Raw genomic sequence first — 26,768 nt, 5'->3', positions numbered from 1 at the left:
CTATCTCTTGCTCATATTAAAATAAATCTTGATAAATAAAATCCGCTCCAAATTTATTACTTCCAGAGTGGTATTAGGCTCAGATCAATCAACCCGATTAAAGAATGCTACTTTAATATTCACGAATACCAAAATTGCCTTTATGATATCAGCATAATAAAAGTCTGATCACAGTTGTGGCTTCCTGAATGTTTGCGATCAGGTGCAAGATTACATCATTAATAAGTGTTCATCTCCCTCATTAAAGAACCTTACTGCTTCCCATGTGGCAAAATGCTCAGCAAATCAAAGACAGATTACCTCATTGATACAAATGCATCTTACTCATTATCAAACTTTTACAAGATCTTGATATAAACTCAAATAATGATTCTTCAAAGTTGAATCAGAAAGATGGCCTCCAGGGTGGCACTTATATTTGTTGTCAGATTATCACATTTTCATTTAAGAACAACCAGAAGTCTTTTAGCAAAAACCTCATCCTAATGTGACCATTTCCAATGATTAACGACAAGATTTTCAAGATAGCTGCTGTGACATAAATACTCGCTATCCGAGCTGCACCATTTCCATTTCTGGCCAACTAGACCATGGGATGAATGTGTTCCAAGTTTCATAATAATCCTCCACATACTTTAGGAGTAGAAATAATAAACTCCTGTTATAGGACTGATCGATAATGCTCAATGCACAACATCCACGTCAAAAGCTGTTCCTCTCTATGACCAGTCAAGCTAAAATAACTATCAGCAAAATCTTAACACATGTAGTAATAATTAAATGTCTCTTTCTCAGGCAATTCTGTCCTTAGCAACCAGAGCCAAAAATATTCTTTCAGCCCGCTTATGACCTTGAACTCTGACCCCAAATCGAAAGAGGTCTTTATTTGAATGCTAGCCATCCACAAGGTCTTGTACAGGTCTATAACGAAGTAATGTTATTTTTCTTCTTTCAATCAAAGTAATCTTAATGTTGGAACTTTTCACTCCCAATCTGATTTGGTTCTTCCTTATCCCAAAAGCAAACCACCCACATGGTTTGGAAACTCTATCCAGTGGAAAACTTGAGTTATTATATGGAAACCATTTTTCTCCATATAGTCATAGCCAAAACCAAAATGTTTTTTCCTTTCCCCACATCCACAATGTTTTGCTACTGTAAATGATGGAGAACCAGTTATTGTACAGAAAACATTTTCTTCTTTCAGTCACAGTGACATCAACTCCATAGTCAAAAAAGTTTCTTCTTTACCCCGACTGAAACTGAACGTGAAAATCTCGAGTTATTATGCATAAACCAGTATTCCTGTTAGTTACCTTCTTTATGCTACCTTTATAAAAAGTGCAATAACTCAAAGCAAACATTGTGGGAGCAAAGTGATTTCTTGATATGCACTTTCTCATGTTATGACATTAATATGTACATTTCATGTTATGACATAAATATGTACATTTCATGTTATGACATAAATATGTACATTTCATGTTATGACATAAATATGTACATCTCATTTTATGACATTAATATGTACATTTCATGTTATGACATTAATAAGTACATTTCATGTTATGACAATATGTACATTTCATGTTATGATATTAATATGTACATTTCATGACAATTAACAAGTGTACTATAAACAAGACATTATGCACTCACTCCCATGTTTAGTAGCCTTTTATGCAAATAAATACAATTGTGAACAGAAACCACATTTCTTCTTTTAGTCAATTACCTTGACCTTTGGATCTGCAAACCAATTGACGTCTTTCTTGCCCGTCGCAAACCTTTCACAATGATCATTCAAAGCATGCAATATAGAATATTATTATGCGGAATCCATTTTGATTTTTTCAGTCAGTGTCTCTGACCTTTAACCTTTTCATTCGATGAATTAAAAGGATTCTTCCTTACTCTGAATGCAAGCAATCCATAAAAATTGGCAATTGTAGTTGCTGGACAACTAGAGTTATGGTGTGAAACAAAAGGCGTAAAAGATGGATGGACATCACAATAAATACACTATGCATTAAAATCATTAAAACATCAAGTCAAAATTTTTCTATAAAGTACAGTCAGTCAAAATTTGGGTGGTACATCATAATAAAGTTCCCAAATGGAGTTCATATAAAAAACTTTCTTTCACAGAAATCAAATTCATTTGATACGTTGTCAGTATATAACCACATACAAACTTTGGACACAGTATGCTGCAGAAACCAGGAAGACAGGCAATCAGGTATCATTCCTGTATATTACATCATGGGATGCAGGCCGTCAAAGTGTTCATAATTCTGCTTACGCAGTCAAGCTAAACTCCAACGACCCTGAGCAAAGTTGCACTGCATCAACTAGTCCATAGAATTGGCAGTCTGGAGGCACAGCTATGTAAATGATGTTGAGGAATGGTGGAAATAAAACTCAGATCTACATGTCCAACAATCTTTGTAGATGTTCAGCAGTGGAAATGAAAGGTAAGATCAGCACTATAGGACATCAACTCCTCTAAATGACGACAGAGATGACTAGAAATTAAACTATTTTGATGTCACATCAATTTAAAGTGGCATATCAAATCTTAATGAATCCAACAATCTCAAGTGGAGTCACTTGTGAAAACCTAATTGCTGATAAATGGACATTATCCAATGAATGGATTGTTGGATTGGTGTGGTTACTATAGCAGTTTCTACCCCTACCAACTAAATAGAGGAGTATCCGCTGAAAAAAATCCAAATCTGAATATAAAATATGAATGCTTAAAATTTCCTTTTCAATGTGCTCTTTTGGTTTGGTACAATTTTCTTACAATCGTCTTCCTGCCATATAACATGCTTACATCCATTAAGAACTTGCTGCAAAAAGGCAAGGTTTTCATCCAATGTCCATGCATTGCATATCCTGTTTGGAATTTCTGCAACATGCAATTTCTGCTTAGTCAATGCGAAATTGCTTTTACATTGTAACACTGTCAGAAAAGAACAAAGAAAGGAACAAAACTGATCAAAATGAATTGCTTTGAGAACATAAGCATTAAGTTAGGGGATTTTACAAAATATTTATCAGACATTATCCAAGTTTCAGTGATCTTAACTACCAGTATTTAAGCTGCAATTCACCTACATAAAATTTTACCTGACTGGAAAATAGTGTTCTGGCAAAAGTGATCATAATGGCATAACTGAGGTATAAAAAAGGAAAGATTCTGCCAAAATCAGAATGGTTGGAAAGTCTTAGTTAAGCATCGTTCTTAGACGATAATATTTTTGATGTCGCTATATATATATATATATATATATATATATATATATATATATATATATATATATATAGGAAAACATACATTTTTTTCCACTGACAATGTTAAATGGTTAAAAACTGTTTTCTCGATATATACTTTCATGAATTTTTTTGGAAACTGATCTATATTACACAACATGAAGGCTATGTTAAAAGAAAAAATATGACAAGTGGCCTAAGTGAGCCCAAGATTGCTTACCTGGCTAAAATCTGCCTCAATACCAAATGCAAGAGCAGTAGAATGCTTTCTGAAGACAATGCTGTTGATCACATGGAATGAAAATAATTGTTTCAAGATTCCTCTAGTGTTTACAAGTTCATCCATACTTAATGGCACATCATTGTGTGTCAAATATTGGCATTTGAAGTTTGCATTCTGTTCAGTGTTTTTTTTAAGAAATCATAAAAAGATTTTTATATGTTTTTTTAAATGGTTGCCATATAATGTTGTCTGATCATCACAGTTTATACGAATTTAAAAACCATCCATGGAGGCTTCTGTGAAATCTGGTCCAATTCTGCCAAGTTTGTTTTCAGTCTTTTAAAGTTTTTTTCTATTTTTAGTAACAATGACCATATTTGATGGCAGAACAGCAGTTTTTATCTATTTTTAGTAATGGCAGCTACAACTAAGTAAGAGTTTAACGTTGTTTTTTCTGAGTTCATCATGGTATAAACTGTCACTTGCCGACTCACACAGCAAATAACGCCCAAAGGGCGTTATGTAAGCTGTAAGTCGGTAACTGACAGTTATACCACAATGAACTCTGAAAAAACGTTAAACTCTTATAATTGAAATTGTAATCATTGGTTATGTTATTTTGTTTGCATCATTAAAAAAAAACAGAAATCTTAATTGAGCGTAGTAATACATATTTGTGGTTTTTCTGTTATGTAGCTATTTATAGCACTTGGGATGTCCTGCTTGATCGCAGTAAGGTCATCATAATACCAGTCCTTCAACCAATGGAAGCCAAATTTTTTCAATTATTTTTTGTTTGCTTGTTAGAATGTTGTTTTTCTTTAATGCTTACTTCATGTCTGCCTTAACTGGCGGTGTTTATCTTATGGTGTACACGTGACTCTACTTATAGAAGTGGAAAAGTAGTTCTCCTTACAGTTCATACAGAAATGAACGCAATTCGTTTTGATCACGTGGTAACATTCTGACCAATGGAAATGTTACTTTCCTGTACCAGCTACTGGCATTGCAATTATTTGCTGATTGGCAACATTTTAACAAATTTGAAAGAGCATCATACAAGGAAATCTTTCTGTCAGATTTGGTCACAATTTGTTGTGTGGTTTTTAAAAAGTTGCAAATTAGCAACTATTTAAGACCATACAAAATGGTCCATACCATAAGCTTGCATGACCTTATGGACAGGTGATGTACAAACTTGTGTAGCTAGGAAAGATACAGGATTAACATGCAAATAAATTCAGAAGAAAACAAAACAGAAATTATACAGTTTTTTAATAAACCGATGACTGTATTTTACACTATACATCATATAACGATTCGGAGTACATCTCATTTCTTTGTCTTGTCTAGATGACCAAATCCTAGTACTGTCTGTCCAGAAAGACCAGCATTTAATACAAGTCAAGTTCAATTCAGACCAATACATATGAACACTCATTCTGAAAAATTCTGCACTTAGCAAGGAAATCAAATTAAATAGGAGGGGAAAAAAAGGCAAATTAATTTAAGGTACAATGTATGATACAAAGCAAATTTGCAATTACTTTTGAGACTCTTTAACCAAATGGCTATAGAAGGCAACTGTAGCCCTCCGCACTTGGACAAGTCTTTGAATCTACCCTCAATTCTTCAGCGGTACCAATTCATAACCCAATATTTCTAATGGCAACAGAAGCACAACAAGTACAACAATTACAATATAGTAAACAATTTTATACAGAGCATAAACTAATTCCTTATTGTGTCCAAGAGCTTTCAAGTCAAAAATTTAGTCCCCACACCAACAACTTTGGTGTATGGATTATTTGAAAAAGGATTGCTACTTTCTTTGCAACACCGACAATTGAAAAAATATATTCCGCTTCAGCAGAATGTGGGAAAATCACCAATACACAAAATATTTTGTTGTACCAGTGACGCAATATCTCGTTTGGCAGCTCAATTATTAGATCAAATCTGCTACATTCATAGGCATTTCCTCTATCTGGGTATTGTAGAATTGTTCTATGTCCCTCAGACTTCTAACATCCTCCTGGGTAACAAAGTTAATGGCCACACCCTTTCGGCCAAAGCGTCCACCACGGCCAATTCTGGAAGAGAAGCAAATACAAAAATTTGAATGTTTAGCCTATTTAAGATTTTTTGTTACAAAACATACTTTAAAACTCTAGTATTGTATTTTTCCATTTCAAGAAATACAAGAATTCAAATAAAGTGACAATCAAATATGCCCCAATCGTGCTAGGAAGGCACTCCAAACAAGGGTTAGAATAATGACACATCAACCATGCCCAAATCATGCTAGGAATGTACTTCAATTTATTCAACTTTCAAAAAAAAAATTACAAAATTGAATAGAATTTAAGCCACGATGATGGCACGAGTAATTTCGCTGGTTGGCTATTGGGAAAAATAAAACTGGAAAGAGAATTTAATAGTTGCATTGACAGCTCAATGGTCTCACTTTCCAAATCAAATAGTGGTACATGTTTATTGTTTACAGGTTCATCATACCCATCAGCAACTTTTTGGGATGGTATAGTTGTAAAAATAAAAACAACGATACATTGGATGCAGCAGTGCTTGACACATGACACTAAAAATGTGCCTTAGGTAAATACTTGATCTTTCTTCCACCAGTATCTAAATCAGGGATCGCGTTGGGCTTCGTCAATGTCACAAATTGCAAACAAAATTTCATTATTGGCAACAAAATATACCATCTGGCAATTTTTTGGGTGACAACATTTTCGGCTCTTAAAAACTGTCAAAAGTCTTGTGTTGGAAATTCAAAGGCACCATGAAAGGAAGCCGCAAACTTGGATAAAAAATGCACTGGAAACTATTGATACATAAACAAATCATTTTGTCATATTGACAAACCCCGCTAACAGTGCATTGTTATATCATAATCTGCTTATGCTGATGTCTGCAGGGTTCATACTGAACTCTGAATGATAAATTCAAAGACTTTTCCCAAACTTTCCAAGACCACATAGATTTCGAAGACCTATTTTCACTAACATTTTGTATACAGGTTATATGAGCAAACAACGAATGCAAAATACTACACTATTGTTTAATGACAAAATTCAAACTATAATTTCCTAAAATTGCTTTATAATGATCTGGAAGGTAGGTCAACATTCACTGTTATTTCAGAAACATGTCACTTATGTATCAGACTTAATACAAAATAAATTGATGTCTTAACAGACATCAGCACTGCTTTAAATGCATTATTATAGTTGCTGTTTTTTCTCTTCAGTCATTTTGGAAAGAGAAGCCACTGCTGTCATCTTTTCCTTTGCTCTTCTCCTAAGAGCATTTGACTCTGTGACAAGCACAACAATTTCATGATAAGGGAAAGATCTCTAACATCTGATATCATTTTATATTGGCTTTTTAAATTCGTCGTTTGAAGCAGGCATAAAATCTATAAATTATTTACCCCCAAATAACAGGCAATTCCCATTACCCAACTTTAAAAGGTAATTCCCCATTGTGTTTCATAAACTCCAATAGCTATTTTTTTAAAGCATGACATGTTCCCGAACCCCAAAGCACCACAACGACGACAATTTACACCATTCTTTGATACTGGGACAGAGAGAGAGAGGATATTTAAATAAAATAAATTTTCTTTGCAGTGCTGTGCTGAATGTTAGATGTTAACGGTCTTTCCCTTGTAATCATGAAATTGTTGGGTCAATTTAAGTAGCTAAAGAAAGCATTAAAATGATTGTGCATACATGCCGAACCCGAGAGGTTTAAGCGTATTATTGCTAATATAAGTGGCAAAAAGGCATAATTTGGATATAAAAAGTGTAATGTATATATTACATGCCATAATAGAGCACACTATTTGCTACTAACCCCGATTTGCAGCTGGTCAAAATTCATTGTCACAAAGTGAAAAAATCCATGTGGATTAGAACAAGAATACAAACACAAAACGAGAAGTTTTTTATATTCAGCACTCACTTTAATAAGTCTACATGTGTAACTTTCACTGAATGATCATGAACCTAAGTTGTGAATTCCGCAATGAGTATGGTGTGCTCTATCGGAGTGATGTATTACATCAGTCTCATATTCTTCTTTTATAGTTTGTAAAGCAGTGTTCTTTTTCAATCTGACACGTCTTGAAGTTTGAAAAGATCCATGTGCTCTAACACTTTCTGTCATATAACATCCACAACTCACACCATAAGCATAGCTGCCAACACCACAGTACAAAAATACTCACTGCGTATGACAAAAATACTTAATTTTCAGGAACAAATACTGTATTGATTTTTAAAATTTTAATGCATATGGAACTATTTACAACATCTACAATCATCAATAAATTAATACAGTATCATAATTATTTAATATCAAAGATGCACCCTGTTCCATTCGGCTCCCCATTTAAAAGGTGCAAGAGTGCAACACACGCTCAGACACACACTGTGCATAGGAACCTTTTCTACACCTTTTTTCAATCATTATCGATTCCAATGTACCATCTTTCATCGATGATCTGAATTGTGTGTGAATTTCCTACTGAACTGTTTTCATTCCAGCTCAAGAGTAATCCTTTGTGATTTTACTGTCTGGAAAACTTTAATGAAATAAATTGCTAGCAACACTATAGTAACTGAAAAAGGAAGGTTAATTTCGACAAGAAATTTAATAAACTGAATTTTGATCGAATTATATCAAGGTTCTCTCTGGTATTTATATACGCCGTAAGTTCAGGCTGAGTTGTTGATGATGAAGCGGCAAGCTGATGTTTATTAGCTTTTTCATGCTCTTGTATGTCATGGGTGCCTCCATGCTCAATAGCAAAATCACATTATAGAATTTGCAAAACATAAAGATTTCTCCATTAATAAATGCTTTCACAAATCTAAACAAGATGGCACAAATGTCCTTCCAGATCTGTTTTCTTGTCTTTCCTGGAGAAAATTATGAATATGCTGCTTTGCTTTTCAAGAAGCTGACTATTACAAAGATGAGATCGTGTGATGGGGCAACTTCCAATATCATCGTTAAAACAGACATGGTAGCCTCTATTTCAAATTAACCAATCATATTTTAGAACTCTATATACATGCAATACATTTCTATCAGAATGGAACTGAGTGAAAATTCTAAACAGAATATTGCAAGAAAATTTGAAATTATTTTTGTTAATGAAAAAGAAAAAAAAAACATTTTTAGCAAGAAAAACACTTGTATTCAGGTCCAAAATATGGGACAAATACGGGAAAAACAGGACACTTGGCAGCTATGCATAAGGCATTTTGCTTAAAATCCAGCATCATTTCCTTTTAAAAGCACACTGGTCTGCTACCTAGCTAGCTTATCAACATAATGAATCTGTCATAAGTTCATATCTGAAGAAACCCGTCTGTTTTCTTGGAAATGGGTCATATACAATTGCTATAAATGGCAAATATGGAACGTATTCTAATGCTAATCTTATACAGCAGTGACTTTTTTAAGAATATTCTCAAACTTTTATGAGTGGAATTAAAGAGATGATAACTATCATGGCAAAAAGAACATTCTATGGCTTATTTTTATTTTATATTTGACTGCACCAAAAAAGCATAGTCCCTATAAAGGCAAGTGTAACACTTAATTTGGTGAAAAAAGTGTAATGATTACGCCAAAGGTGTAATGGTTGGCATGTATGCTTGTGCATCAAGAACAGCACTTTCTTGTCTGCAGATGATCTTTAGAATTTTGTTTAGTCTGACACATCACAATTGTTAGTTTTCGACACCAACTGCAGAATCACAGGCAATTTCTTGCCCCATGTCCATCCAAATCTAAATTCCTGTCCATCTTTTGAGCTTTTTCACATGGGAAAAATTAAAAACTGCTTATTTTTCTTTTGTACACATCCCTTTACATCTTTTTTACTGCTAGCATTGACCAAAGTCACAAAATGTTATACAACCCTTTACATTGCAATCTATCTTATTTTACAAATACATGGCAATCAAAACATTAATTGTTTTGAGTAATCTGCCAAACTAGAATTAAATTGACTAACAGCCACTAACATAACATACACTGAGACTGAATCTATAACAAAGACCAAATATTTGGAGCAGAAAGTTGCAGAATTAGAGTTTGGCATTTACTGAACTGCTAGTTTGAAAAGTAAAAGAATTCAGAAAAAATGGGAATTATTGCAATCAATGCATGTACATACCATATCTCCAAAAAATGTGATAAATCAAATCAAACCCAGCTCTTAATGTAAACTCTCATACTAAATTTATTCATTATGTAGCTCCAAAAATGATGAACAGAAATTTAATTTTGACAGACACAATGGAACATACCAGTAGAGAATGTGAGGAGGCATGGCTGGACACTATAGCAGACCTGCCAACACTGACGAGTCCGTCTCAGTAAGGCAGTTGATTTTTTTCCATTAGATTGACCAGTTTTAAGTAAGGTGTAACAAAATATCAATAACTACTATTGTAAAGCTGGAGAACATAATTAAAAGTTTGACGCAGCGGTGATAAACATATTCAACTGAAAAGTTTGTGAAGTACGTGTAGACTGTATTTACCACTAGTACAGTTGCGCAAACTTTAGTTCTGAACCCTATGCAACTCAATGACTTGTTGCTATCTCTCAACTTGACATAATTCTTGGAAATTCTTTTTCCATTTCAAATGATGACGGCAATCATATATCCCGCCATGAGACATACTCAAATTGGCACATGATGTCCAAATATAATTGTGTACTTTCCAGCTTTTATTCACAAGAATCTGAATACTCCATTTTATTCTTCTGTGTTAATTTTCAACACTCTGCTAGAAGCTTTTTTCTTTCTTTTGTCTTAAACATGCATTGCTTTCTGGACGCAATTTTAATTTTTTTTATAATCAACAGTTTGATCATGCAGACGCTTTGCATGAACAATAAGTGCAGTTTAAAGTGTCTGGGGTGCTGCTGTAAAATTAGTTTGGTTCCCTGACTTATTTCACCAATCCTAATATGAAACCCGGATCCATATCAAACACAGATGAACAGATTATCCGGATTTTTTGGCAACTATCATTTTCCCGTAGTTTTTGCTTGTATGCCGTTAGTCCGTATTTTAAGGGTAATTTTTGTAAGACTTAACAGCAAAATCGTAAGAGTTGGCAGGTCTGCTATAGGCCTGGGCATAAAATGATGATGAATGAATGAACGAATGTATGATGGAAAATGAATGCTGACCTATGAATGTAGTTTTCTCTGTTGGCAGGCAGATCATAGTTGATTACAAGAGACACTTGCTGTACATCGATTCCACGAGCCAACAAATCAGTAGTGATCAGCACACGACTGGAGCCAGTACGGAATTCTCGCATAATTACATCTCTCTCCTTTTGGTCCATGTCACCATGCTAACAATATATGAAGCAGTATAAGCAAAACATAAAACTAAAAATGTGTGAAGACACAAATGATGGCATAATAAACTGAGACTTTATTTAAAAATGTGAAGGCAATTTCTCAATCCAGCATAGGCCATAACCCATAGTTTGACAGAAAGAAAGCTAACAAACAGTTTAATAGTTTTACTACACCCAACTGGCTTTAATCTATGCCATCCTTCAACCGTTAATAAAACAGAAATAGTGTTTATGATATATACAAATGAACCCAGGCAACATTAATAATAAGCTCTATGGATTATAAAAAGGTGTAATAACAAAGTGTTCCAGCCTTTAAGCCTTGTTTGTAAATTAAGCTATTTACTAAATGAAATTAGGTGTGGCACATCAGAACAATCCAGGCTATAAAGTGCCAAGTTAGGTATGCACAAAAAGACATGCAAAACAAAGATAAAGACAATTTCTTTTGTGTTATAACTTTAACTATTATTGTCATTGACAGTCCTGCATATTCTATCAAGAGGCAATTCTCAACATAACAAACCCAAGATAAATTCAGAGGATTCTGTGACGAGTGAATAAGGAATGTCTGGTTGAATAAATCCAGGCAATTAAAAAGATTACATGAACATGGTGGTGTGATTTTAAGACTCCTGATTTATAAAGGTTAGTTGCTTTTAGCAGAATCTTAAACTACTTTCATGACACAAGTCTGAACAATACAAACATTCGAATGGTTGGTTTTAATACAATTAAAAAGATGATACTATTCTCCACATTGATAAAATGTTCCCAATTTCCTTTTATAATTAACCTAAAATAATTCTTAACAAATATAACTTGCAAACCCTGTATAAAGACACCTGTTTAGTAAGTGTACATCCTAACTTGTAACATAAAATACTCAAGTCTGATGTGAGGAACTTGAGGAATATGAGGCATGCATGTTTGCCAGCCGAGGTATCAATGTCATTACCATGGCTGACACGGTGAAGTCTCTGCTGAGCATTTTATCAGTCAACCAATCCACTTTCCTCCTCGTGTTACAGAAGATGACAGCCTGTGTTATTGTCAGGGTCTCATACAGATCACACAAAGTGTCCAGCTTCCACTCCTGTAAGCAAAGAGACATAACATGAATGATCAAGAGAATCCCACCCAATGCTTAATAGTCCTCCAAGTAAATGGAACTAGTAGGATATGGATGACGCTGGAGATTATTGACCAATTGATCTCAATGACCTCTACCTTTGGTCAAGGTATTGCTATGACTTAACTTCAGGAACAGAAAAGGCTTTGTAACATTCACCAAGTTACCTTGACCTAGGTTATTCCCAATGGAATTTTCCATTAAATTCGTAAACAAGGTCACGTCTATCTACTTAAATTTTAGCAAATAATCTAATAAATATCAGGTAGACTATGTTTTTTCCCCAAGGGAAAATCCATCCTGAATTCAAATCCAAGTAAAAATGTTGCTTACAGATAATCAGTATCTTAGAATATAATCTACATTCAAGGACAAAAATTAGCTATGTATATGCTGTTTACAAATTATCGACAAATCATGGATAAAAGCTAAACACAAGATATATATACATAACAGTATAGGATCACAAATAAAACCTTATGTGCAGAAACTATTATTTTCTTATTATATGACCTAACCTCATTACCCCATAATCTATAGGTATCTTGATCACCACAAGTGCAATCTTTCCAAAATTTGGTCAACTCATTACATAACACTAACCTCACTTAAGAGATCTTGTTAATATTAGCCCATGTTCCAAATGATTTAAAACCTTCTCAAGAATGTCAGTCTGATGAATGATTACCTTATTAATATGCAGGATACACATTCATTATTGAACAGGACAGATCTTGGTGATTTAAGCATTAATCGCCTTTTAAAAGCAGTTTGTTCCATTGTTTCAAATATTTCCACCAGTGACCCAGCATCCAAGGGAGATAACTACTAATGATTCAATAACTTAAATTCAAGCTGCCTCCATTGAAAATTTACACATAATGATCTAAACTTTGTTACTCATTTTTGGAAGACCATAGAGTATGATACTAATATTAGTAATAAAAATGGATTTGGTAAAAGAGAATACACACTATGCCAAAGACATGGCATGGCAGAAACCACTGCATTTAAGACTGGCTTCATGCAAAGAACCTTCAGAACAGACTGGGTAGAACTCTGCACCAATGTAGGGTTCCTGAAGACTGAACAAACTCCATGACTTTTCCAAAACTTTTCCAAGTCAGTTTAAAAAAATCAAGGACCACAATATCTTGCACTGTCAAATGGCAACTATTCAAAACAGTGCAGCTGTCCATATTAATTTTTTTATCAAAGTAAACATAAGTCATGTATGATTTACTGTTATTGGAACTTGCTCTTGTTTTATGAAATGAAAGAGGTTATTGATCATATTCAAAAATGTTTTTCAATCAGTGCAGAATAAATCTTCTGAAATGCATTATCAGAAATTCCATGACTTTTCCAAACTTTGCAGCATTGAGAAATTCCATGACTTTTCAAGGCCCCTGAAATATATTTTTTTTTAAATTCCAAAACTTTTCCAGGATTCCAGGACTCACAAGAACCCTGCCAACTGTTTCCAAAATTGCAGTTGTTGTATTATACCCCTGTTGTTAGGATAGCTGTCTGAGCAAATGGCTTCTTTAGAAGTTACACTCGTTTGAAAACAATATCCACCTACATCATTTCAAGTTTGAAATCTGTCCCTTAAGTTTTCAGCTTGTTAAATGGAAATAATATTACTTTCTGTCTTCCATCACATGCATCTTCTAAATGGGTTATTTGCACAACTAGGAAGCTGTCCTGACAATGGTAAACATGATGTGCTTCAAAAGCCATATACCCAAATCATCGGTGCTATTTAATTTAAAGCAAGAATGCTTCCATCATTTTAATGACAAACACTACAAGCACATATGGCCAGACACTGTGCTGGTAATCACTGATTACACTGGACAACAAATTTTTACAAAAGTCATGTTACTGAAATAAAATTAGTCAATTCTTATCAATTTTTATGTGCTGAACACGAATATGACAGTCAAATTGCAAAATTGGCTCTAGTTTTTTTGTAATCTGCAAGAAATTAATGTTTACATAACGAAATGCATTCCAATAGTAAAAGGTCAACTGTAATAGCCTACCTATAAAAAATCAAGTCATTGACTACATCTTAGATTTCTTCGCCTGTCTCTTGTACAGCTGTTCGGGAGCATCTCTGAGGAGTGTCCAGCAGTAGTCAGCCAGCATTGTAGTGGACCATTTTCCCTGGTATCTTTGTTCCATTGTTGCGATATCTTGATGAAAACGTTCGCCGTGTTCATCACTAACAATACCACAGTTGCTAGGAAAGAAATCCAAATGGGAATGAAGGAAGTGAATCTTTAGAGACATATTGCAGCCAAGTTTCTTATACTTCATCAACATGTCTTCTACTAGTTCCTTATAGTTTTCTGCCCTAACATTTCCGAGGAAGTTTGTAGAAACTAGGCGAAAAGCATTCCATGCTTGTTTCGCGTCACCTTCCAGCAAGTTGTTGAACCGGTCATCTTTGAAAAGCTCTCGAATCTGAGGACCCACAAAAACTCCCTCTTTAATCTTTGCTTCGCTGAGTCGAGGGAATTTTTCATGCAGGTATCGGAATGCTGGCAAAGTCCGGTCAATGGCTTTCACGAAGTTCTTCATCAAACCTAGTTTGATGTGAAGGGGTGGTAGCAAGATTTTCTGAGCCTCAACCAGAGCTGGGTGTTGGATATTCTTCTCTCCAATGGCTACATTCTGCCTGTGAGTCCATTCCTTCCTCATGTAGTGCATTTCCCTTGCTCGGCTATCCCACTCGCATAAGAAACACATGTATTTTGTATATCCTTGCTGCAGTCCCATTAAAAGGGCAACTACCTTCAAATCACCACAGAGGTGCCAGCTGTACTTGTTATACTCAATGGAATTCAGTAGCTGTCTTAAGTTATCGTATGTCTCTTTCATGTGGACAGCATACGCTACTGAAATAGATGGAAGAATGTTTCCATTGTGCAAAAGCACAGCCTTGAGACTCAGTTTCGAAGAGTCCACAAATAGTCTCCATTCTTGTGGGTCATGAGTGATTTTTAAAGCATTCATGAGGCCCTCAATATCGGAACAGAATATCAGATTACTTTCCTTTCTGAAGAAAGGCTCCAATTGCTGGTGGCACTTTCGATATGCAGTAATTGTGACATCTTCTTCTAGAAGATTCCATTGTTGGAGTCTTGATCCTAGCAATTCTGCCTTGTTCTTTGATAAGTCCAAATCACGAATCAGGTCATTTAGTTCTTCCTGTGTTATTCTGTGTGGGGTTGATGATGCACCACAGTGAAAATCTGGATCACTGCATGCTGATGGACCAGGAGAAGAACAGGTCGACTCACCTTTGTCTTCGTCAGATGAATCAAGAGAATATTCTGCTGGAGGTTCTGGAATAGGAAGTCCCTCACCATGTGGAACTGGTCTCAATGCAGACGGAATGTTTGGGTAGACTATTCTCGACTTCTTTCGCTTCGTTATTCCGCCGGAAAGAGGAGGAACCAAGCAGAAGTAACAGTCATTTAGGTGGTTGCTTGGCTCTCTCCACACCATTGGGACTGCAAACGGCATTGATGACCTTTTGCAATTCAACCACTGTGAAAGCTGTGTTGTACATGTAGCACAGCATATATGCGGAGCCCAAGGCTTGTCTTGGTCACCAACGTTGCATCCGAAGTAAAGATGATATGCCTTCTTCACTTGAGAATTGATACTTTTCTTCTGGTTGGCAAATGTCACTTCCCCACAAATATAGCAAAAATTGTCCGCGGTATTAACACACTTTCGAGGCATTCCTGTTCTTTATTGTACGTAAATGGATAAAATAATAAGTTTTATGTAACAGTAGCTTGAACTGTCTCGCACAACGTCTAAAATATTTTAAATGCTGAACCTATCTGATTGGGCTTTATATAGTACACTGCTTACGTCAGCTTCAGCAGCCGCCTGGCATTAGTATAATAGGCCTACACATGTATAGTACACTGCTGACGTCAACTTACTTCAGCAGCCGCATGGCATTAGTATTGCACTGCATCAGAAAATGATGCAATCAACTGTGGATGATGTGAGTATGATGGTATTATGCAATGTTACATCATTATTCCGGATGTTGCTGCAGTCCTACTGGAGAAATTTACACAGTGAAACATAGAAAATGAGGTATATGAATATCTTCAAAACGAGAGCCAATACAAATTTTTCACAGTTATATTCGTGTTCGGCACACCAAAATACTACAGATTAGGGCCTTTTCAAGTCAGTAATGATTTCACTGTTGACCAGTGTTATCTACTTGCTTACCTTCATCCGTGGCTTCTGGCATACCAAGGTTTGTGGTTCTGTATCAAACAAGAGTTATCTCCCTTGCATAATGTTAGTGTTTGGTACCTTCCAGTAACATAAAGGTAACCAACACATCCGAGAAACAGAGAAAGTTATGGATGTCAATAAAAGAATATTGATAGAAACCAAAATGGCGATACAATGAAATTAAACAAATTTTTAACAAATATTTTTTATTACCAAATGATAATTCATTTTCAGACCAATGACCATACTGCCATGCTATGGCAGACCTGCCAACCCTGACGAGTCCGCCTCAGTAAGGCAGTTGATTTTTTGTCACAGGTTTGACCTATTTTCAGCAAGGTGTAAAAATATGTCCTAAACTGCTATTATAAAGCTGGAAAATGTAATTAAAAGTTTGGTATTCGAAACATCCTGCCATGATCAACATTATGTGCAAATGAAAAGTTTGTAAAGTACGCACTAGTACAGTTTCAAACCCTATGCAGCTCAATGGCTTAATGCTCTCAACTTGACGTAATTCTTGGAAATTCTTTTTCTATATCACATGATGATGGCTATTATATCTCCTGCCATGACATACTCAAATTGGCATGTGATGTCCGATAAATGCAATTGTGTCCATTCCAGGATTTATTCATAAGAATCAGATTAATCCTTTTTATTCTTCTATTTTGATTAACACTTTTCAAGAGGCTTATTTTCTTTTTGGTCTTAAACAAGCATCGCTTGCTGGATGCCATTTTTAAAAAAAATAATCTATAATCAACATTTTGATCATGCAGACACTTTGCATGAACAAACAGGTGCAGTTTAAAGTATCTGAGGAGCTGCTGTCTGGTTCCCTGATTAATTTAACCAATTCTAATATGAAACACGAATCAAAATCAAACATGGATGAACCAATTATCCAGAATTTTGGCAACAATCATTTTCTGTAGTTTTTGTCTCTATGCTGTGGGTCTGTATTTTAAGGGTAATTTTCTTAAGACCTGAGGCAAATTTGTGAGCGTTTACAGGTCTACTAAGGGTCTATATTCCATTTAGATATGGATGTGTAAACTGGTCTGGATTAAATGTAACATTGCACTGGCCTATCTTGTGGAATCTATGAATATTATGAACTCAAAGCATCAGCTCTTCACTACCAAAAACTAAAAGCTATGAACATCATGGAGTCCATTTTTCTTTTAATACTTTATAAGCGTTTTTGTGTATAATGTATGTAATTTTAAGAAGATTTCTTTAAAAGACAATGATATATAATGATGACATGATTTTCAAGATGGCTAGCAGGGTAATCAAACTGGATTATCATAGTGACACTATTTGCAATGAAACATCATAAGAAATCTTTGGATGAAAGCACAATGTTGATATCACCGGCCATTCAGACAGAGTACTGATAACAACGTTTTCAAATGGCCCCCTCTATCTACCCCCAACAATGACCATGGGATGAAGAAGTGTGCAACGTTTCATGGCAACCATACTGTATACCGGATCAGTACCATTTTCCTTTTTGGACAATCTAGATATTGGAAGTCTTGTGCTGAAAATCTCTTGTCAATCCAACTTTCCTTTTAGAAGGAGCATCAATAACAAAATTATCAGATGGCCACTGCACCTGCACCATTTTTATTTATTACTATCAAGAGGCTGGGATGAACTAGTGTGCAAAGTTGTATAGCAACCCCCAATTTCGGAGTACTGACAACAAACTGGTGCTTAAAGATGGATGGACAATGGATGAAATCCTATCATGTCTGACTTGCAGAGCAAAAACTGATGTCGCCCCACACTTGATGCAACAAATTTTATCCTTTACTTTTATATGCAAGTCCTAACAAAATCCTAATATCATAATAAAGTCCTAATTTTATATATCAAGGACTCCTGTATCATGGTACATGATGGTCTCAGAGATGCAAGAAAGAAGTGGATAAATGGCCACTCTCCTGCAACAACAAAAAATTCAGTTACGAGATTGTTGATCCTACCTCCCGCTCCACCATAACATAGAACTGCCGGATTCCTTCCAGGGTCAACTCCTCCTTCTTGACCAGAATCCTGATGGGCTCTCTCATGAACCTTTTTGTCACATCCAGCACCTCAGCTGGCATGGTAGCTGACAGCAAGATCACCTGTACATAGAGTCATGTTCATTACAACCTTGGAATATACAAAAATAACTGATCTACAAACAAGAAAAAGAAACACCAATCTCTTCTAAGTATGTAATTTTCTAGTTAGCATCTGAACACTTCCAAACAAATCAGAAGCCATTGTAGCCGTGATTTAGGCATTGGACTTTGACCAGAGGCTTGCAGATTATTATTCCCACCGCCGCTAATGTGGTGTGTCCTGGTCTACTCTGCTTGCCTTCAAAGTACAGAGCCTTTAAAGTGTTGCAGTGCCATAAAATGCATGATGGAACAAAACCATCAAACAATTCCCCTTCCACCTCTGGACTTAAAAGAAATATTATACTGACAAAATGATTTGCAATTTAACATTAAATCCACCACTTCCGGAATGATTTTTAGTAATATCATTGCATGTTGGTTTACTTGTAAATACATATTTTGCAAAAGAAAGTACAAGGAATAAGATACTCGATCAAGTTAGAATGCTTTGTAAATTATGTACATGTTAAAGGGCCACAAGAAGAAGTTATACTCAACTAACTGATTTACCCTCTATAACTGAAGATATCATTATTATTATTATAATTATTATATGTAATGGACTCGAAACCACGAGTTCCCTAAGGCTATGACACACTAATGGCCAAAAGAAACTAGGACCATTCTCTCTAAACTTTTATTCTTTTAAACTTCAGAAGATTTAAATCCTAATACGCTAAATTTGGTTTTGAAAAAATGTTTTCTACAAGGCCAAGTTAACATATTCATATCAAACTTGTATAAGATCCAGATGATCCAAGCCCATATTTCTAGTTTTATCAAAATCAGAAATATGGCTTACAGACGGGTAACAAGCAGATACATCTCACTGACTCATTCAAGATCTTAACAATATAAGCCTAGATTCCATGTTTAATCAAACTTAGATCAGAAATACAAGTTTTTCTTAAGAAAAGTTTAATCAAAATACGATCCAAAATACAACTCCAGAATAGTAAAAAAAGCTCAATCAATCAGATGCCTGATCACCTAATTAAAATATGTGGATTCTCTCAATATTTAAGTCATCAAAGATCATAGTAAAGGCACTATTCCAAGTTTGATGAAAAACATACTATAGCCTTCGAATGATATGAAGCGGTTACAATCAAATGCAAGATTACCTTACAAATGATATCGCTCATTATTAAACTAGTTCAAGATTATAAGGATATAAACAATCATTCCAAATTAACATGAAATCTAATCAGAAATATGGACGGGGGGGGGGGGGGGGGGGGGGGGGAATCAGCAAGCAAATGCTAACAGAAGGATGCACTGCGAACAATTCAAGATGGACAGTTACATATCCTAAGCACAGTTGGAATTGTAGCCAGGTGAGGAATTGAAGCCAGGTGAGCTAAAATTCCAATGACACTTGTTCATGTTATACTCATAAACCATTTCAGAAAAAGAAAAAACCACTGACCTTAAAACCAAAGTCAGTTCTGATAGTCTGGTCAAAATTCACTCGCATATATACATTATGACATTCCGCTCAAGTAGAAAAAAGCTATTAAAGATGCCCACCTTGGTGGCGTCATTTTCATTTAGGATGAACTATACTCATAAGAAGACTTTCAGTGAAAAAAATGCGAGTATTACCATCCAATCATGAGTAAGTTGTTAACAAAATTTTCAAGATATGTTGCCATCTCAGGTGTTACATTTGCACCATTTTCTCTGAGAACCAACTAAACTTCAAGATGAATATGCGTGTCAAGTTTCATAAAAATCCTCCCATTAGTTCATTATGCTAACTGATGGACAACAAACAGGCCACAAAAGAAATTCTTTTGGCCTAAGACCTCATTCAAGGTTCAATGATAATCCTGGCCATTTTATTTACCTGTATATCTTGGGGCATGAACTTGAAGACATCATAGATTTGATCTTTGAATCCTCTGGACAACATTTCATCAGCTTCATCAAGCACAAAAATTTTAATATCCTTGGGATCTGCAAAGTACAAGAACAATGACTAAACAAAACACGCAGATCGAATATATATTTAATTCAGTAAAAGGCCTTAAATAATGCATGTCCATGATTAAAGGAAAAAGATAAATCATTGACAAACTGATTCTTTTAATTGAAGACATTCATTATTGGCAAACTTTCTTTTTTGTTTTAACAACTTGAGACTTCCTCCAATTTCACAAGTTGTCATTATATTTACAGTCTTCATGTGAAGACAGCAGACATCACCACCTGTGACGTTTATGTGACATGATCCGTTTATGTGACATGATCCAATTCAGATAAATGTGACTTGTTTTATTGTAAAGTTTTTATTAATTTTTTTATAAAATCCGATTTCATATGAAAAAGTTCACTTATTAGCAGCATCTTCAAGTATCTCAATAAAATTTAGAGTTTATGTAACTATTCATATATAGTTATCATTTTCAATGAAAAGCAATAGGTTCTTTGCACAGTTTAAACAAATCTTACTTTTCAAAGCTTAGAATCTCCATAATCAGAATTCATCTACATTTTTTACTCAAAAGTTTAACACCATTTATCTGTGCTTTTTTTCTCAAAACAACAGTTCCAATGTAAACATTATGGCAACCACATACTGGTTGACCAATGAATGGATCCAACTTGGTGATGTCTCAACTATATCCCTCACTGAAATATATAGACTTTCAAGATGACTGCAAGCATATCTTTAAAAATGCCCGGTAGATTTTGATATGTATTTTCATTCACTTTCTATACAAGTCATATTTATTCATGGCATCTAGAAGAAAAAAAACTTTGTTTTCCTTTAACATTTCAGCCAGTCATTCATCCCTTGTGTGGGTTAACTTGAGAAACTGTTCAAGTTCAATTAGAACTCGGGTCAAAGTGGCATCATGAACTACATACCAGTTTATTGCCACAGGAGAAAACTAAGAAAGAAATGATAGTTTTACACCTTTTGCCTAAAGCTATGTTGCCATAGGAAAACACTAAGATAGAAATGATAAGTTTTAGATCTTTGGCCTGAAGCTATGTCCTTTTCTTTCCCTCCATTTGTTTGAAGTCTCTTAAGTTACACTTTAAATTAATTAATTTCATGGAATCAGTCCCGTTATTTATGTTTAATTACAGTGGCAGTTTAAAAGAAATCTTGAACTATTGTATGAAATGGCAATATAAGGAAAAGTTAAGCCCAAAATTGAGAAAATTATTTTGAAACGAATGAGCTGGTGAGTCTTCCAGTTAATTCTACATAGAAATGACACTATGTATACCTAACTGAAAGCCAAAATGTGTTGGGGGTTTTTACATAGAAATGACACTATGTATACCTAACTGAAAGCCAAAATGTGTTGGGGGTTTCTACATAGAAATGACACTATGTATACCTAACTTGTGTTTGGGGTTTCTACATAGAAATGACACTATGTATACCTAACTTGTGTTTGGGGTTTTTACATGAAAATGACACTATGTATACCTAACTGAAAGCCAGATTTTGTTTGGGGTTTCTTGATAGGTAATTTAAGGTAACAGTTGTTTTTTTCATTCATAACAAGTGTTAGGTAACAACAAAATCGGTTGTGGCTTGTATAAAAGTAGATGCTTATTACAATTTTCTGCTTAGTATCCTGCCATCTCATTTTCTCCCAAAAATTTAAGCACAACGATTCATTAGTAAGTAGTAGAATTAAACACAGCTGACTTCACACGTTTTAGATTTTGTCTGTGCATAAAAAACTGCTCCTGGTGCAACTTATGATCATAATATATAACAAAATAAACATCTGAAAAACTAACAAACTTACCAAAATATTTAACGTCAGTAATTTCACAATATTTACTGTCACATGAATTTTTTCTCCAATACTAGTGGTGCTGAAGTTATTTCATGTGCATGTCAGTGTTCACATCGTAATTAAATCAAAATAATTTCTCAATTTTTGCAGCAAATACATTATACTTCTCTCTTTTCATAACAAATCTGTAAAATAAACACCCAAGTACATCAACTATATACAAATAATCCCATACATTCACTTGTCTTTTTCTCCAATGGACACAACCTGTTGATATGCCAGTTGAGCTCTTTTTGCAGCTTTGGCAAAGATTTCTTTAGCCTTCCCTTTTGACTGACTTTTTTGGCTCAATGTGCAACTGTTTCGTTTCCTTCTCAATGAAAGCCTTTTTCCTTTCAAGCTGGTGCTTGTGCTGGCGACATGCAGGGTGCACATTCTGACAGAGCTACATCTATTATCTCAAACAAGAAATCTTTCTTCTTATAGTAATTAATTGCACCTTTTCCAGATGCCTTCTGAGCTTCAATTTTTCCATAGCAGCTTCTTTTGTAGGTGTTGTTCCAAACTCTTCCAACCACGATTACCAAGCAGAGATCACAAAATGCCAGTCCTCTAGCATTCATTTTTCTTTTAAACTAACCAAATAAATTTCTGTTGACTTTTTGCTCCAGCCATTCCCATTTCCATACATTTTTTAAACCTTTATCTAAACTTCTTGTGTCATGGTCTCTCTCAACAACTCAGGATGCCATTTTTTGAAAGCACGCTTCTTTTTTCCATTGCCATCAGTTTCCATTACACAAAGATTCATTGGATGAATTTAAACTTTTGACCAATCAGAATACTCTTTATGCGAGTCATGTGCTAACTAATTCATGGAATGAATACATTACAAGGGTCACTGCGGAATGGGACCGAACAGACCATTTTTAAAAAACAGAATCGGAGATGATAAAAAAAATGGACTATATCAAGAAAAATTGGATTTCCACTTTAAAACAGAGAAAAATCATGTCTGTTTAATGTAAAGAATGGAACAGCAGCATGAAATTTTAATTAATTTTACAAAATTATTTAACAATTTCTTTTAATTTAGATAGTACAAAATGATACTGTCAGAAACTGAATTGGGATTTTGTCCCGTTTTAACGATAGAAATTAGATAATGTGTAATCCCTTGCAGTTGCTCAAGATCAACGAGTTCACGGGGTGTCGGAAATTACAATGGAGATATTTAATCACTGTCATGCCTTCACACTAAGCAATTATATCTCTGGTACATAAGTATGCATTTGTGTGTGTGTGTGTGTGTGTGTATATATATATATATATACCAATGTGCTTCCTCACTTCGTCTCTGCCACCATGCCCAATGCTAAAATTTGTGGCACACCGAGCAAAAAGCATGACGCATATTGGTATTTGATGACTGAATGCACAGCAAATGTTTGGTATATTCCAAACTAAACATCACTTTTTTTGCAATACATTTCTTTTTCCTTGGTAGTGAAAACATGTTAAAGATACAATGCCAAACAGTAATTAAAATCAGTGTTGGCAGCACTTGCGTTAAGAAAAATTCCTGTTTCTTTCCAAAACATTTGTAAAACTACTCTTGTATATTTAGATTAAAATACGCTAAAATGATTGCTACTGGGCCTATGGTACCAATTGGCTATAGATCTACAAATATCGTGATTAGCAGTGCTGATCCGTTTCGTCAACGGTTGATATCATGACTAGTACTTAACGGGAAAATGTAAAACAACTGACAATTGGGAAATTCCTGATTTTTTTGGCATGCAGCATGATTCCGTGAATCCCATAGAAATTCGTGAAATTCATGCCAAAATCGTGAAAGTTGCAGCTATGAGTACATGTTCAGAGTTGAACGTTTGCCATTTATTTATCTTGTATGGAATTTCAGATTGATCATTTGCCATTGCTGTAGATGTTAATGTCATACTAAGCACTTGCATACATGTAATTGATGTCCCAACATGTCAGTTATCCAATTTTTAAATCAAATTTGTTGTCATGAACCTGTTGCAATTATCTAGGTACATGAACTTGCATGTATGTAGATACAAGGATCAGTATTAACACTGCACATGTTTAGTTTTATTCCATGAACAAAATAGAGTTCAAAGCTTGTTGGTTAACTTTACAGAGTCTCGGATTACACATACATATTCTTAATAAATCTAGAATTTTTTTGGTGTAGTTTGGACAATTTATTGTCTTTATCCAAGATTGGAAAACAATAATATAAGAAATTATTTTGGCTGTGTATATTGAAATAAAAGATATTAAACTGAATGCTGTTTCTGAAGCATTATGTAGACCCCCTATCCAAATATATGGTGTACATAACCATACATCATAGATCAATATAAATGTTGCAGAGAATGTAGCTCATTATATGGTGACCTTGTCTATCACACTTTTTCAGCTACAAACAGGATTATAAAGTTGTCATAGAATAGCATTTAATGCAAAGGAGTGATTGTCCATGCTAATAACATTTCAGATATACTAAATGTTTTTAAAGGCATCCAATCATACTTTGGATGTTAAACTTAAGTATCCTCTCGAGGTCTATTGCCTCCACCGTTTTTGGCCATGTACCACTGTAACACGTTATTGGTTAGTTGGCATTACATACTAAGGGAGGCAACTCATGCAATCCAATAGATGTCGCTAAGACAAAGCACTAAAATATCTGCTCGATCCTCCAAGGTGTGGATAGCATTATCGTATTGGAACCTTGGCTAGTGATGACAAACATTAAGTTAGAATCACACAGAGATTGCTGACTCGGTGTAATCAAAGCATTATGAGAAATATTTATTTTTAGTTTCTGGATCCAATAATTTATAAACAGACCTGTATGTTGAGTAATTATACCAGTATATACTGTATACATAAAACTGCATATATGTATGCAGATTTTTACTGAATCTGAATGTTTTCTAAGTTATGATGTTGCACAAATCACCATTTCCTGTTAAATGTTATGATCTTTACTGTGTGTATATACAGTTTTGTAGAAGGTTGTAAACACACATCCTGAAAGGCCTTAATAACATCTGAGGGTGGATACCCAAATTCAAAAGTGCTTTTCCCTAGTCCCATGTGTATTTTAATGGAACAGCCCATAGTATTTCTTACATGAATACCTCTTGTATTAGTTTTAAAAAAAAAGAAAATATCAGAAGTGATTTCCCACCCAAACTGCCTGATACATACAGTATGATGTAAATTTTGGGCTATGCAATGTGTACATGCCTTTTTACATCAATCTTGACAAAGACCAGTATAACTCTAATACCAGCATCTCAGAAAATGCATGTATAAAATAACCATATATTCTTCCACATTTTGTGTAATACATGGATATTTTCAAATACCCTCTAGCACTAAATCACATTTTCCATCCGCTGGAACCAAACCAATTATAAAAGACTGATTTAGCTCTTACCCAGGGCCCGCCTGTTGATCATGTCATACACACGTCCTGGTGTGCCAACAACAATGTGCACACCACTCTGTAGCTTGTGCATGTCCTCTCGGACATTAGTTCCTCCAATGCACGCATGGCACTGTGCTCCCATGTAATCTCCGAGTGCTATCACCACCTTCTGAATCTATAAAAGGAAAGAAGGCAATTAAGACAGCTTTTATTCCTCAACATTTCCACAATTTTTCCAAAGCCATTTCACAAAACTCAAGGACCATGATATCTTGTAAATTAGTACTTACCTTGCAAGTTAGATCAAAATATATTAAAAAAATTATTACAAGAAATTGTCTTCATTTTGTCAGATTGCCAAGTGGGAACTATTCAAATCAGCATGGTTAGCCACATTAAGTTTTTAATCAAACTAAACGGAAATTGTTATATCTACTGCTGCAGGAACTTACTTTCTCGTTATATGAAATGAAATCATTTAGCAATCATATTTGTGTCATGTTCAAAACAAGATTTTTTAATTGGTGCATGGCAATCTATGAAACTAACAATTAGTATTTTTTTTACTCCATTTTCAGAATTTCCTCAACTTTTCCAAACCTTTGCAAGGTTTCAAGAAATACCATGACTTTTCAAGGCCCTTGAAATTTATTTTTTACATTCCAAAACTTTCCCAGGATACCAGAACATACTGGAAACCTCCCCTCCAAATCCAATGGCAGAACAGAAGTTGCAAATTTCGGGCTTACTTTTACAAAATTTCCTTCCAGAAGGAGAGCACTTTTTTTTAGAGATCACAGACAATGAGGATATCCAGCTGCTGTGAATCTAGGAAGGTTTTCCAACAATGACAAGCACTGGTGGCTTTTTGCTTGATTAAGCAGCTCAAATCAAATGATGGAAGTTGTAGTACAATTTTAATATCGATTGTATAAGGTACAGCATAAATACTTTTGACAGCTATGACTATTGGTGCAAGGTCAAAATCAAAAGTATGATTAAATTAAAATCAA

General features: G+C 34.8%; 1 protein-coding gene across 1 annotated transcript in view; it reads right to left on the bottom strand.

Moving 5' to 3' along the window:
* Nucleotides 1-4,760: 4,760 nt before the first annotated feature.
* Nucleotides 4,761-26,768, bottom strand: part of LOC149798567 (eukaryotic initiation factor 4A-I-like) — a 38,193-nt gene continuing 16,185 nt past the window's right edge. Inside the window, exons 5-10 of the mRNA XM_089957382.1 lie at nucleotides 25,765-25,930; nucleotides 20,366-20,475; nucleotides 18,331-18,474; nucleotides 11,882-12,019; nucleotides 10,745-10,914; nucleotides 4,761-5,595 (exon numbers count right to left, since the gene is read on the bottom strand). Of these exons, the coding sequence (XP_089813508.1) occupies nucleotides 5,451-5,595; nucleotides 10,745-10,914; nucleotides 11,882-12,019; nucleotides 18,331-18,474; nucleotides 20,366-20,475; nucleotides 25,765-25,930 (873 nt within the window). The 3' untranslated portion in view covers nucleotides 4,761-5,450. The remainder of the gene's footprint in view (nucleotides 5,596-10,744; nucleotides 10,915-11,881; nucleotides 12,020-18,330; nucleotides 18,475-20,365; nucleotides 20,476-25,764; nucleotides 25,931-26,768) is intronic.

This window comes from Sinohyriopsis cumingii, chromosome 5 (assembly GCF_028554795.1).
Source record: "Sinohyriopsis cumingii isolate HCF-2022 chromosome 5, ASM2855479v2, whole genome shotgun sequence".
Classification (NCBI taxonomy): domain Eukaryota; kingdom Metazoa; phylum Mollusca; class Bivalvia; order Unionida; family Unionidae; genus Sinohyriopsis; species Sinohyriopsis cumingii.
This window is presented reverse-complemented; position numbering and strand designations above follow the sequence as displayed.